Source organism: Ornithorhynchus anatinus, chromosome 4 (assembly GCF_004115215.2).
Source record: "Ornithorhynchus anatinus isolate Pmale09 chromosome 4, mOrnAna1.pri.v4, whole genome shotgun sequence".
Lineage (NCBI taxonomy): Eukaryota > Metazoa > Chordata > Mammalia > Monotremata > Ornithorhynchidae > Ornithorhynchus > Ornithorhynchus anatinus.
The window spans coordinates 78,098,902-78,114,376 of record NC_041731.1 but is presented as its reverse complement, the minus strand read 5'-3'; the positions used below and the strand labels follow the sequence as shown (position 1 = coordinate 78,114,376).

Here is a 15,475-nt window from a genome sequence, read left to right as displayed (position 1 = left end):
CCCCATTTTACAGGTGAGGTAACTGAGGCACAGGGAAGTTGTGACTTGCCCAAGGTCACATAGCCGACGAGTGGCGGAGCTGGGATTAGAACCCACGACCTCTGCCTCCCAAGCCCGGGCTCTTTCCACTGAGCCGCGCTGCTTCTCTTCAAACATATAAATTTATTTGTTTCCAATTATTGAATCATCTGGGATAGAACTTCAATTCAAGTAGCGATCAGTTACAGATCGGGGCGAATACCTGTCGAGCCGGTCGTCGGACAGGCTCAGGACTGTCATAACCCTAACCGCCGTTGGGCAGAGGACACGGCTGCCAACTCTCTCCCAGGCGCTTAGTACGGTGCTCTGCACCCAGTAATGCCGTTGATCGACAGAGGTGACTGCAGCTTTTCGAGAACTCTGGGGTGCAGCCGGGGCTGTGTTCTTTGAAGCCCTGTCCCCTGAAGTGGCATTTGTCAGCGATTCGCTTTTAGATGCCTTCTTGAAGATAATTGGCAATTCCTTTTCTTTCTCCCTTTCTGTTTGCTCCCCAAATGCCTTACCCAGTGGTCAGTAATAATAATGTAATAACGTTGGTATTTGTTAAGCGCTTACTATGTGCAGAGCACGGTTCTAAGCGCTGGGGGAGATACAGGGTCATCAGGTTGTCCCTCGTCAGGCTCCCAGTCTTCATCCCCATTTTACGGATGAGGTAACCCAAGCACAGAGAAGTGAAGTGACTTGCCCGCAGTCACACAGCTGACAAGTGGCCGAGCTGGGATTCGAACCCATGACCTCTGACTCCCAAGCCCGGGCTCTTTCCACTGAGCCACGCTGACTCTGTAAATACTAATTCTCAATACGTAGGCACCCTACTTCTGGACTGTAAGCTCACACTGTGGGCAGGGTATGAGTCTGCCGTACTGTTATATTGTACTCTCCCAAGTGCTTAGTACGGTGCTCTGCACACACTAAGCACTCTGTAAATGCAGTCGACCCGACAGATTTAGCGATGCCTGAACAGCGTGGCTCAGTGGAAAGGGCCTGGGCTTCGGAGTCAGAGGTCATGAGTTCGACTCCCGGCTCTGCCACTTGTCAGCTGTGTGACTGTGGGCGAGTCCCTTCACTTCTCTCTGCCTCAGTTCCCTCATCTGTAAAATGGAGATTAACCGTGAGCCTCACATGGGACGACCTGATGACCCTTTATCTCCCCCAGCGCTTAGAACAGTGCTCTGCGCATAGTAAGCGCTTCACAGATACCAACATTATTATTATTAATAATAAATTCCTCACGCAGTGGCTGGTCCTTGTCAGACCTCTCTTCCCTCAAGTCTCAGGGATGTCTTTTCAAATTGCATCTGGAAAGGGTTTTCTTGCCTTGCCCTATTTGTTTCCTAATGGCTTTTAAAAACTGCCCGTTGGCCTGTTTCTGTATTTCAACCATCGTCATATTTCGCATCCTTTGTTTGGTCTTCAGGGAACTCCGTTCCCGGAGTCCTTCATAATTTTCCGGCTTAAATTCTTACCCATCCTTCGTATCTACATCTAGAAAGGGCAGCTTCTCCGCCTCCATTGTATTTTACACCCGAAACTGGAGACTCTCCCTTCTAAATCTGTTGGGTGTTCAAGCAGTTGCCCTCGTAGCCCCTTTGGCATTTCTCCACGTTTCTCCTTTTTCACTTCCTCCTCCCCAGTTGATCCACTGGATAGCTCTGACTCCTGTGTGATTGGAAACCCCCAGTTATGCTGTCTTGAATTCTCTCAGCCAGTCAATTGCATTCATTGAACAAGGGTACAGTGTGCAGAACATTGTATTAAGCGCTTGGGAGAGTACAGTGTAACAAGTCTACCCCAGCGCTTAGAACAGTGCTCGGCACAGAGTGAGCGCTTAACAAATACCAACATTATTAATATAACGGACACGCTGCCCGCCCACATCGAGCTTACGGCCTAGACAGCCGTTACTCTAAATAAATGACGGATATGTACGTAAGTGCCGCGGGGCTGGGAGGGGGGATGAATAAAGGGAGCGAGTCAGGGTGACGCAGAAGGGAGTGGCAGAAGAGCAGCGTGGCTCAGTGGAAAGAGCACTGGCTTTGGAGTCAGGGCTCATGAGTTCGAATCCCAGCTCTGCCACTTGTCGGCTGGGTGACTGTGGGCGAGTCACTTCACTTCTCTGTGCCTCAGTTCCCTCATCTGTCAAATGGGGATTAAGACTGGGAGCCCCACGTGGGACAACCTGATTCCCCTATGTCTACCCCAGCGCTTAGAACGGTGCTCGGCACATAGTGAGCGCTTAACAAATACCAACATTATTATTATTAAGAGGAAAGAAGGAGAAGGGGTCTTGGAGGAGATGGGCCTTCTGTAAGGCTCTGAAGGAGGGGAGAGTCATTGTCGGATATGAGGAGGGAGGGTGTTCCAGCCCAACGGCAGGCTTCATTCATTCATTCATTCACTTAATAGTATTTATTGAGAGCTTACTATGTGCAGAGCACTGTCCTAAGCGCTTGGAATGTGCAAATCGGTAACAGAGACGGTCCCTGCCCTCTGACGGGCTCACGGTCTAATCGGGGGAGAGGGACGGACGAGAACGATGGCGATAGATAGAATCGAGGGGAAGAACATCTCATTAAAACAATAGCAAATAGATAGACTCGAGGTCATGTCCATCTCATTAACAAAATAAATAGGGTAATGAAGATGTGGGTGGGAGGTTGGCGGCCAGAGAGACGAGATCGAGGTACAGCGAGAAGGTTGAAATAGGAGCCGGGTGTCTGGGCTGGGTTGCAGCGGGAGAGCCGATCTTGCCGAATGTCCTCCCGAAAGCACCTTGTAAGCCGTTTTGTGTTTTTTCCTGAAACGCAGGAATAAGAAGAAAAAAATTCCGCTGATGAACGGAGAAGAAGTCGACATGGATCTTTCGGCAATGGAGTAGGTTAAATGACGTGATCATTTCGACACCTATGAGTACATTTCATAGGGCTATCTCAGATCTATTTGGCTCTATTTATAGATCGATCTATCTAGATCCCCAGACTATAACCGCAGATACTTTATAAACGTTTGCCAGGGTTTTTTATTTTCCGTATCGAGTGGCAGGAATGACTAGATAAAGTGAGCCACATCCCCGTTCCACTGAGTGTGACGTTAAGTGAATGGACGCGGGAGAAAAGAAACGATTGAGAATTTCCATGCCGACGTATTTGAGTTCCCCGTACCTCAACACACGCCGCTAACTGCAGGAGCAGTACGGTGACTCAGTGCTCGAGTTTCCATCGAGTACGTGTCAGTGCTCGCTCCTGGCCAACCCTGACGGTTGAGGAGCGGCGGTCCCGCGCTGCTCTGAGGGCATGACCACTTCCTTCCATCCTAGAAACGCCGTGGCGACATTAGGTGGTTCTGGGGGCCTTGAGGGTTTAAAGGGACTGGAGTAGGGTATGGGATGCGCTGGGCGCTTCCTAGATCTTAGAATGACATCTGAATCTCCGGGAGACCCCCCGGCCTGGTCTCCACGCGACCAGAGTGACGCCTTTGGGCGTAACTGCGGGAATCTCAGAGGACCGGCCTTGTTGCGGGTTCGGTGATAGCCCGCGGCGGGCAAAGGTTTGGGCTGGAGGTGGGAGGGAGAGCCAGAATCCGGCAACCGTGGGCGACGAGGGAGTCCAGTTGACCGTTTTCGTTGACCCGCGTTTTCCGTAGCTTTTAAAGCCGAAACCGTAGGTGGCAAATCAGTCTCGTGATCTTGCAGTTTTTAATCTGCCCCGAAAGGTTGGACGGGTTTATCCTTTGGGCCGACCACATGCTTTTAATTAGAACTGCATTTAAAAAAAAATATATACTCCCCTTATACTTACAGTCCTCTCATTTAAAAGCCAAAGTATCCATTCAGTCGGACTCCAGATATTAATTATATCAATCAGCGCTAACTTAGGAAGCGAGAGAGTGTCATTTGTGAATGGTGCCTTTAATCTGCTCGGCCTTGAAGAAAGCCCCTGGCCCCGAGAGGTTAATACGTTGCTTGTTAGCCTAGCCGGTTCAGTAAGGTAAATTGAATGGTTTTGGCTGCAGAGAATTTCAATTTGAGGACCGGGGGGAGCGGTATCGAGCCTGTCATTTTCTCTTTAAATACATTCAGCTAAACAAGTTAATTAATAAATAGAACCTTTCACTTCGAGGCTGTCGGTTTATATCCAGAAGGGCGGTACTGGTGACCGCAGTCAATTACCTGGCTGTGTAGGGGCTGTGTCAGAGTGAGTTGGTTCCAGGGCCTTTCGAACGGACGACGAGAACCGCAGTTGGCCTCCTTGTTGCCCGCTAAGCTAAAAGACCAGAGAGCGCATAGGTCTGGAGCCTGGAACATCCTTTCATCTCCGGGGATAGTTCGTCGCCAGGACCCGGTGGGGGAAACGTGGTGATCCCTCGTCCTCGGATGTCGCTCCCCGACCTGTGTCCGGCCTTCCGTAAGCCCGTAGCCTCCAGCGGCACGGCAGAGTGGTATTCGTTTCTGCTCCCCCTTCTCCCCCCAACACATACGCACGCAAACCTACCCGGAGAAATCAAAGGTTGCTTAAGATCCGTTCGGAGCGTTCGGGTTTTGCGTGCTCTAAACGGACACGACTGTAATCCCTCCAAAATGTCGTTGCGCGTTTCTCTTAGTGCGGACTCCCCGTTGCTGTGGATAAGGATAGACCCGGATATGTCCGTTTTGAGGAAGGTGGAGTTCGAACAAGCCGATTTCATGTGGCAGTATCAGCTTCGCTACGAAAGAGACGTAGTCGCACAGGAAGAATCCATTCTGGCCCTGGGGAAGTTCCCCACGCCGGCGTCCCGACTCGCGCTGACCGACATCCTAGAACAGGAACAGTGTTTCTACCGAGTTCGAATGCTGGCTTGCTTCTGCCTTGCAAAGGTGAGGTCTCACGTCACAGGACTAAAGGGAGAAATCCGCTGGACGTCGTCAGACACTCGCCAGACGAGTCAGGGGTCGGCCCGGCCCGTTCACCGGCTTGATAACGGGTCTCTTCAGAGGACTTGCCGGGTCCTTCTGACGAGCTTGGTTTGAAAAGAAGCCATGTGACTTGAATCTGAAAGTGGACAGTAGAAGGCTCTTGTAGATTGCCAGAGTCGAGGTGTCGGATGTTGAAACCGCGAGTTATTTTTCCACGTTTGAAGTTGCGGGCGAAAAAGAGCTTCCTAAAAAAAAAAGCCACGTGTTCCGCTTTGGAGGGAAGTTCTTTGGCTTTCTAAGATTGGTTGTGAAGGGGTGCGTTTTCGCGCTCAGCACAGGTTTCTGAATTTAGATGCGAGAATAATGACCTTCAGCTCGATGGTTTCACTCGAAAGGGCTCGGTGACACATTTAATGATAGCTTGTAGTCGAACGTCGAGCAACCTAAAAAGCGGACTCATAAACAAGTGTGGTATTTCTCTTTGGATGCGAAAATGAAATATACCTATGCATAGAAAAAGAAGTGCAGTGAAAAATTAATTTTATAAAGAAGGGATAAGTAAAAGGCAGGAAAAGTAAACTGCTAGAAGGCTAATTGAAGAAATGCTTTTTAATAATGTTGGTATTTGTTAAGCGCTTACTATGTGCAGAGCACTGTTCTGAGCGCTGGGGGAGATACAGGGTCATCAGGTTGTCCCACGTGAGGCTCACAGTCTCCATCCCCATTTTTACAGATGAGGTAACTGAGGCACAGAGAAGCGAAGTGACTTGCCCACAGTCCCACAGCTGACAAGTGGCCGAGCCGGGATTCAAACCCACGACCTCTGACTTCCAAGCCCGGGCTCTTTCCACTGAGTCACGATGCTTTTTAATTAGGTGGATCTTATTTTTTTAATTGATCATTTTGCTTATACGATGAACGGTAACTGAGTATATTTTAATCACACCCAGTGAGAACACTACCCGGAGTTTTCATTGTTTTCCTTTCAGAACTCCTTATATCCATGGGTCGTATATAGATCGTCGTGTTTGTTTCTGAGAAGTATTTCCAAACTGCATCCCCCCCCAATCTATTTAAGTCCCAAGTTCTAAAGTGACTTCAGAATCATAGCGTTTCAAGAAACCGTCGACATAATGCTCATCTGGGGAAAGAAAGGTGGCTAAAGGTGGACGAATGAGATCTGTTTCCTTTCGGCTCCTAGCAGATAGTAATAAACCCACCCCAGCCTGGCATTTTGACTGGACAGAAATCAAAAGCACCTCCAGGATTTAAGGAATACCGCCCTTAGGCGTTGTTTCCGTATAACATGAACTATTTATTCTGGAGCTACTTAAAAATAGTGAAAATGATCTTTCCTGGACAAAGTTTTAAAAAAGAGTTACAAGGTAGTGTACACTGGGACCACATTTAAACCATCCCCGGCAGGTGTCTCCTCCTTTAATGAAAGATTTTCAGGAATAAAACATCTCTCTAGGGTACCCATTCCTTTGTAACCTCACAGCCTTGAAATTCTTACGCATAGCCAACTGAAATCTGTCTTGCAGTTTAGTCTCTTAATGCGGTTTCTTCAGGGGTGATGGAAAACCATTTGTCACCAATCTGTGATTCTGCCTTTGAATTTTTTAATAAATATTTTTTGAGGGTTTTCTTTTTTTTGTGCCCCGTCTAAAAAAAAAAATAACAAAACACAGTCCCTCTTACATTTTTTTCAGACGCTTTGATTTTCAGCCCTTTAATTATCTATGGGCTGTCTCATTGTAGTCGGTTGAGAGACGACTGCTGATATTCCTTTTCCTTTTTATACTCTCCGGTGGAAGCATTTGGTTTAGATCGGTCACGGTGACGAGCCGTGAGGTAGACAAGCTTTGGCGTTTTATAAGGTTTACTGATCTGGTACAAAATCGAGGGATGATCTAGTGTTCTTTTTAGTCATCTGGGTTTTTCAAGCTGATTTATGAGCCACTGAACCAAGCCACCGTAATGTAAACCTTCTCTCGCACTACCGTGGCAAATTACCTTCTAGAATATCGGGGGCCGGTTGGGACTTAATTTGGTGGGAGGGTGATCGATGATTAAGATGGACCGGGCTGGGATGGAAAGGGCCTCAAAACGTTGATATCTGGGAGAGCGATCTGCTTACCCTGCGAGAGAAGATATTTAAATGGGTTGAATGTTTTTCCAACTTTTCCCACGGTGGCTTTTCCTTTACAGTTGCTCCTTCGGTTGAGGGAGAGCAGTAGGTACCGATGAGTTTGGGAAAGGGAATACTTTCATCCTGTAACGGGCACAATTGCCTCTGGGCGACCACACGATACCTCAGGATGTCAAGGGAACAGTGGAAAAAAGTATACTATTCCCAGAGTTGGAATGGTCCTTGAGGGTATCTAAACATTCATTCATTCAGTCGTATTTATTGAGCGCTTACTGTGTGCAGAGCACTGTACTAGGCGCTCGGAATGGACGATTCGGCAACAGATAGAGACCGTCCCTGCCCAGAGACGGGCTCAGTCTAATCCTAACTCTGCTATTGGTCTGCTGTTTGGCCTTGGGCAAGTCACTTCACTTCTGTGGCTCAGTTCCCCCATCCGTAGAATTCATTCATTCAGTTGTATTGAGCGCCTGCTGTGTGCCGAGCACTGTGCTAAGCACTTGGGAAAGTACAATACAACACTAAACAGTGACCTTCCCAGCTTAGTACAATGTACTACTATCTAGTGCTTAGTACAGACATTCCGAGTGCTTAGCACAATGCTTCGCACACAGTGAGCGCTCCATAAATACTACTGATTGGTTGAGGAGAGTAGTGATAGAGAGTAGACATTTCCAGCCCAGAATGAGTTTACAGTTTAGCGGGGGACTGTGAGCTCTATGCGGGACGGGGACCGTGTCTAACCCGATTTGCTTGTATCCACCCCGGCGCCTAGTACAGTGCCTGGCGCATAGTAAGCGCTTAACAAATACCTTAATTGTTACCGTTATTACTTTCAAAAAAAATCCTCACCTTAGACATTTCAGACAGAAGGTTACAGGCAGTGTGGCTCAGTGGAAAGAGCCTGGGCTTTGGAGTCAGAGGTCATGAGTTCGAATCCCAGCTTTGCCACTTGTCAGCTGTGTGACTGTGGGCAAGTCACTTCACTTCTCTGTGCCTCAGTTGCCTCATCTGTAAAATGGGGATTAAGACTGTGAGCCCCACGTGGGACATCCTGATTCCCCTGTGTCTACCCCAGCGCTTAGAACAGTGCTGGGCACATAGTAAGCGCTTAACAAATGGCAACATTATTATTATTATTAAAGGTAAAGGAAATAGCACAATCTCCCAGAATCAGAGCTTCCATTGCTTTACCAGTCCTCACCAGGAGGAAGACCTCAGTGTGGCTTGAATTCCTCTTGCTATAACTTAAACTCATTTCCTCTCGTCCTCTGTGGAATCGAAGCACAACTGGGCACCTGTCTCAGGGCGGTAGCCATTTTTCTTCATTCAAACATTCAAAACATGATTTCAAAAAATGATTTGGTCAGCTATTTATGCTTTCTTTCGATGACTTAGAATGACACCCGATAGCGTAGACTTCACCGCCGTGACTTACCGGGTTATAATCCCACGGTAAAATTCAGACATACGGCAGGAATCAGAAGGTGGGGGAGCGAATCGAGCTTTCTTTACAAAATCCAGACATTCCCATTCTACTCTCCTAGCCTTGATCCCTTTCTGACTTAATTATTCTTGGTCATATCCTGATCAGTCAGTGGTTTTGAGCCCTTACTGGTTGCAGAGCTCTGTAGTAAGCACGTAGGAGAGTATAATGCAGTGGAGTTGGCGGACCTGTGCCTTGCCCTCAGAGAGCTTACAGTTTAGAGAAGGTAGACATTAAAAGAAATTACACAAAAGTACGTAAGCGCTGTGGAGTTGAGGGTGGGGTGAACCTTGAGTGCTTGAAAGGTATAGATATTAATAATAATAACGGTGTTTGTTAAATGCTTACAAGATATTCAGGTAGGACACAGTCCCTGTTCCCCGTAGGGCTCGCAGCCTCAATCCCCGTTTTACAGAGGAGGTAACAGAGGCACAGAGAGTAGAACCAGGATTGGAACCCGTGACCTTCTGATACCCAGGCCAGTGCTCTGTCCACTAGGCCATGCTGCTTCTCTAAAGGTGATGCAAGAGAGAGGATCTGGGGGAAACGAGGGCTCAGTTGGGGAAGGTCCCCTGGAGGAGATGGGAACTTGCATATCAACAATTTATATTGAAGTCTCTCTCCCCCTCTAGACCGTAAGCTTGTGGCGGGCAGGGAATGTGTTTGTTACACTCTTGTGCCGTACTCTCCCAAGCGCTCAGTACAGTCCTCCGTACACAGTAAGCACGGCCATCTCCGAGCAGACGATTTCCACGTCCAAGCCTGAAGTCTCAGCGGGACACCCGAGTAGAGGCACTGAAAGCGGGAGGGGTCGCGAGACTGCAGGGAAGGCGAGCTTTAGAGATGGACGTGGAAATGGTCTGCGCAGAGATGGTCGTTGAGGCCGTGGGGCCGAACGAATTCTCCAAGGGAGCGGCTGTAGGGGAAAGAAGGGGATCCCGAGCCGAGCCTCAGGGGACTTGCACAGATAGAGGAGGGAGGCAGGCAGAGGAGAAGGAAGAGACTGAGAAGGAGGGGCCGGAGAGATAGGAGGAGAACCGGGAGAGGACCGTGTCAGTGAAGCCAACCCGAGAGAATGTTGGCGGGAGGAGGGAGTGATCCCACAGTGTCGGGGGCAGCTGAGAGTTCGAGGGTTGGGATAGAGTAGAGGTCATTGGTTCATTCAATAGTATTTATTGAGCGCTTACTATGTGCAGAGCACTGGACTAAGCGCTTGGGATGAACAGGTCGGCAACAGATAGAGACGGTCCCTGCCGTCTGACGGGCGCACGGTCTGATCGGGGGAGAAGGACGGACGAGAACGACGGCGATAAATAGAGTCGAGGGGAAGAACGTCTCGTAAAAACCGATGGCGACTAAACAGAATCGAGGCGATGCACAATTCATTAACAAAATAAATAGGGTGATGGAAATATAGACAGTCGAGCGGACGAGTACAGTGCCGTGGGGAGGGGAAGGGAGAGGGGGAGGAGCAGAGGGAAAGGGGGAAAAGAGGGTTTAGCTGCGGAGAGGTGAAGGGGGGGTGGCAGAGGGAGTAGAGGGAGAAGGGGAGCTCAGTCTGGGAAGGCCTCTTGGAGGAGGTGAGTTTTAAGTAGGGTTTCGAAGAGGGGAAGAGAATCGGTTTGGCGGAGGTGAGGAGGGAGGGCGTTCCGGGTCCGCGGGAGGACGCGGCCCGGGGGTCGACGGCGGGACGGGCGAGACCGGGGGACGGCGAGGAGGCGGGCGGCGGAGGAGCGGAGCGTGCGGGGTGGGCGGCGGAAAGAGAGAAGGGAGGAGAGGGAGGAAGGGGCGAGGTGACGGAGAGCCTCGAAGCCTAGAGTGAGGAGTTTTTGTTTGGAGCGGAGGTTGATAGGCAACCACTGGAGTTGTTTAAGAAGGTGACCTCAGGGCATTTTCTGTGGCGTGGAGGGGGCAGAAACCAGATTGAAGGGGGTCGAGGAGAGAATCGGCGAAGCGGAAATGAAGACAGTAGGCGGGGACAGTGCGTTCAAGGAGTTTGGAGAGGAATGAGAGGAGGGAGGTGAGCTTTCGTATCCACAGCGCTAAGTATTATGTCCTGAATTCTACAGTATTTCTTCTTCTGAAGCTTTTGAACGTTGAACGTGTGAAAAGGTTACAGTGCTCTTCTGTTCTGAGAGAGGAGGACATTTTCTTGGAACGAAGGACTACTTCTTGGAAGAGCGTGTTGATAGTTCTTACTACTTTTTGATAATAGTTTGGAAAATAAAAGTATGTCAGGCAGATTTTTCCCTAGAAAAAGCAAGATTTGCCCTGAGCTAAACTGAGGCCGAAGCTGCAGTTTTATTAAGGTGGGATTATTAGATGAGATGGAATTCCAAAATGACAGTTGCCAACTTTGATATTAAGAATAATGAGAACAGCTACTGAGAGATAAAAGCTTATATTCCAGAAGAAAAATATTTTGCCTAAAATTTAAAAGCAGGTGTAAAGTGGAAACGAGTAACGGTACCTAAATGAAAACGTATCCTTTTAGCCTCCTGGATGTCAGTTTTGTTGGAGATAGAGTTTATGGATTGACCATTTTAAAACAAAAGTATTTTATTAAGTGGACCAGGCGAAAAAGTTACAGTAGACTTGGCTCAGTTGCTCTAGGCTTGCCTCTCGGAAGGAACTGTATGGTCTGTTAGGTCAATTTTTATCATTTCTAAGGCGATCCTCATTTTCGCTTTTATTTACGCAGATTGCAAATTCCATGGTGAGTACGTGGACTGGACCCCCCGCCATGAAGTCTCTCTTCACCAGGATGTTTTGCTGTAAGAGTTGTCCAAACATCGTAAAAACCAACAACTTCATGAGTTTTCAAAGCTATTTTCTACAAAAGGTAAAGATCCCCCTCCTCGTACTTTCAAAAATATGAGCATAACGTCAACCGTTTGATTTCAATTCATTCTTTCACCAAATGATTAAGTACAAATTTTGGCCTAGGTGATGATGGCTTGCTTACCCAGTCGGTCGTATTTCTTGAGCGCTTACCGTGTGCAGAGCGCTGTACTAAGCGCTTGGGAGAGTAGACTATAACAATAAAGCAGACACATTCCCTGCCCACGTCAAGCTTATAGTCTAGAGGAATAGGAATCCTGGTCTCAATTCCTTCTCGTCGTTCCACTGACTCATTGAGTATGATTCTCAGTGAGAATTATCGTGTGCTTTCTGTCTGCAAAGCACTCACTGTACAAAGTGCTTGAGAAGCAGCGTGGCTCAGTGGAAAGAACTCGGGCTTGGGAGTCAGAGGTCGTGCGCCCTAATCCCGGCTCCGCTTGTCAGCTCTGTGACCTTGGGCAAGTCACTTCACTTCTCTGAGCCTCAGTGTCCTCATCTGGAAAATGGGGGTGAAGTCTGTGAGCCCCACGTGGGACAACCTGATTACCTGGTATCTCCCCCAGCGCTTGAAACAGTGCTGGGCACCTAGTAAGCGCTTAACAGATATCATCATCATTATTGCAGTACAATAGAGTAGGTATAGACAGTCCTCGCCCACAAGGAGCGTGCTGGTGAGAAGGGGAGACAAACACTAAAATTAAAAAAAAAAAAAAAAAGTTGGTATTTGTTAAGCGTTTACTACGTGCAGAGCACTGTTCTAGGCGCTGGGGTGGACACAGGGCGATCAGGTTGTCCCACATGGGGCTCACAGTCTTAATCCCCATTTTACAGATGAGGTAACTGAGGCACAGAGAAGTTAAGTGACTCGCCCACAGTCACACAGCTGACAAGTGGCCAAGCCGGGATTCGAACCCATGACCTCTGCCTCCGGAGCCCGGGCTCTTGCCACTGAGCCACGCTGCTTCTCAAAAATCAATATAATCGGTGATACAAGTTCCTAAATCTTCACTCGGGTCTGTGATATGTAGCCAGAGCAACTAACAAAGTAAACAACCGCCCGAACAGGGACTTGAACCCTGGACCCACAGATTAAAAGTCCGACGCTCTACCCACTGAGCTCTCCGGGATCCCATAAATCACCGGTGTATATGTACGTAGGTCAGATATCAAAGTCCACGGCAGCAGCACGGCTTAGTGGTTAGAGCACGGGCCTGGGAGTCGGGACGTCTTGGGTTCTAATTCTGGCTCTGCCACTTGTCTAACTCTGTGACCTTGGGCGAGTCATTTCACTCCTCTGGGCCTCGGTGACCTCATCTTTAAAAAGGGGATCGAGACCGAGCCCCCCTTGGGACAGGGACTGTGTCCAACCGTTTCGCTTGGATCCACCCCAGCGCTCAGTACAGCGCCTGGCGCGTAGTAAGCGCTTAACAGCTACCATAATTACAAGGGGAACAGGCTGAGTGCGTAGGTGATGCTGAGGGTAGGGCTTAGATAGGGAAACGCGGACTTAATCGGGGAAGACCTCTTGGAGGAGATGTGATTTTAGGAAGGCCTTGATGACGGGGAGAGAAATAGTCTGTCCAGATATGAAGGGGGAGGGAGGTCCCAAGCAGAGGGAGGCTTGGAAGTTAGGGAACTGTCAATACGTTAGAAAAATGATCCAGGCAGCAGAGGGGAGTAGAGACAGGAGAGGGGAGAGAGAGGAGGAGGTCACCGAGGAAGCGGCGTGGCTCAGTGGCAAGAGCCCGGGCTTTGGAGGCAGAGGTCATGGGTTCAAATCCCGGCTCTGCCACCTGTCAGCTGTGTGACCCTGGGCAGGTCACTGAACATCTCCGTGCCTCAGTTCCCTCATCTGTAAAACGGGGATGAAGCCTGTGAGCCCCACGTGGGACAACCTGATTCCCCTGTGTCTCCCCCAGCGCTTAGAACAGTGTACTAAGCGCACACAGTAAGCGCTTAACAGATACCAACATTATTATCATTCAAGACCCTGGCCGATGAATTACTGTATCTCTGGTAAGAGATTTAACACTTATCATCTCCTGCCCCTCATACTGCCTCAGGTTCCCCTCTGTGCAGAGCACTGAGCCAAGGAGAGGACAGTGCAACAGAATTTCTCACCATCGACCCCTGGCTCGTGCCTTTCCCCCGTGCCCAGAATCCACTGTTCAGTCGGGGATATTTTACTCTGCCCCGATCACTAGTACCAAGTGCTTGGGAAAGTTGCAGTATAACAGATTGGGAACTGGAACTCCCTCCCCCTTCATATTCAGTAGTATTTATTGAGCGCTTACCATGTGCAGGGCACCGTACTAAGCGACAGACTACTGCTCTCCCCATATCCAAAACGCTGCTAAAGCTGGGTCTCTTCTAGAAAACATCCTGTGGGTAACCCCTCGTGAGGCTGCTGCTGCCGCTGGTATTCTTTAAGTGCTTCCTATGTGCCAGGAACTGTAACAATAATAATAATAATACTTAGGGTATCCAAGTGCTTACTCCGTGCCAGGCACCGTACTGAGCGCTAGGGTGGATACAAACCGATGGAGTTGGACACAGTCCCTGTCCCACGTGGGGCTCACAGTCCCAATCCCCGTTTTCCAGATGAGGTCGCTGAGGCCCAGAGGAGGGAAGTGACTTGCCCAAGGTCACACAGCAGACAGGTGGCAGAGCCGGGACTGGAACCCACGACCTGCCGACTCCCAGGCCCGTGCTCTGTCCACCAGGCCGTGCTCTGCTTTCCCGGTGCACTTGTGTTCAAATCCCCTACCGCTGTACTGTCCCCACTCCCAACCTTGGAGTACTTTTGTGCGTATCCGTGTACCCTTTTGCTTTGCTTATCTTTGATTACTTTTATCATCCCCACCCGACTGAAATCCCTTTTTGGGCCGGGATTGTGTCTACCGACCGTATCGTCCTTGCCCGAGCACTTAGTTCAGTGCTCTGCGCACAGAAAGCGCTCAATAATTGCATTGGATTAAAACCCTGACCGGCACGTGGGACAGGAACTGTGTCCAACCCGATTTGCGTGTGTCTACCCCAGCACTAAGTAGATTACCCGGCACATAGTAAGCGCTTAACAAATACCACAGTTATTAATGTTATTATAATCGCCATCATCATTTACCCTGTTCTTGCATCGGCTTGAATACTGATTTAAATGGAGGGACACTCGGTTAAAAGATATTGCTTAAACTAACGACATGTTTGTCCCCCAGTGATCGAAGGCCGGGTTCTAAATTCATTCATTCATTCAATAGTATTTGTTGAGCGCTTACTATGTGCAGAGCACTGTACTAAGCGCTTGGATTGTACGAATCGGTAACAGACAGAGACAGTCCCTGCCCTTTGACGGGCTTACGGTCTAATCAATACGATTAATAAATAGGATTGAATGAACGGATCCGAGATTCTCTCAGGACTCAACCTGTTGAGGAGAGCGGCACTGGGCAGTTGGGATCTTATTTGAGATCTGTGTGTGAGACCCACAGACTTTTTGAAGAGGGCTGTCTCAAATTCAGGAAAGAACACGAGACCCCCTACGTTTGCGTGTACCTTCTTGCGCGGCATTTCATCTCATATCTAGGAAACCTGTGTTTCCAATGCAGTTTTCCTAAATCTTAATTTGCCAAATGTGGGGATTTGAAAGTACCCGGGGATGGCAAAACTGTGATTGATAAGACCAAAGGAGCCCAAAACTAAGGGATTTAGCGGCAGCCCAACCTCCGTCACGGCAAGTGAAATTCAAGAAAGTTTGTGGAAACCAACAGACAACAATTCTTTTTTAAGCAGGCCGTCATTGTCCTCATCGTTAGCGGTACTTGTTGAGTGCCTGTTGATTTCTCAGCACTGTGCTAAGGATATCAGAAGACCCACGTTTCCTTCCCGCACAGTTTACCCTTGGCCCCGGGACTGATTAATTCATTATATAGCATGTCCCTGGAAATCTAATTATAATAGAGTTCTCTGTTACCAGGAGCCTTGAAACTACCGCTAGTTATCCACAGCCACAGAAAATGGTGGTTTCTCAAAAGTATATAGTGGGAGCCCAAATCATCTGTGGAATATTAAG

General features: G+C 48.8%; 1 protein-coding gene across 1 annotated transcript in view; it reads left to right on the top strand.

Annotated features, from left to right (window-relative positions):
- Nucleotides 1-15,475, top strand: part of TAF2 (TATA-box binding protein associated factor 2) — a 119,421-nt gene that overhangs the window by 46,619 nt on the left and 57,327 nt on the right. The window contains exons 15-17 of the mRNA XM_029062274.2: nt 2,848-2,913; nt 4,639-4,891; nt 11,267-11,407. Of these exons, the coding sequence (XP_028918107.1) occupies nt 2,848-2,913; nt 4,639-4,891; nt 11,267-11,407 (460 nt within the window). The remainder of the gene's footprint in view (nt 1-2,847; nt 2,914-4,638; nt 4,892-11,266; nt 11,408-15,475) is intronic.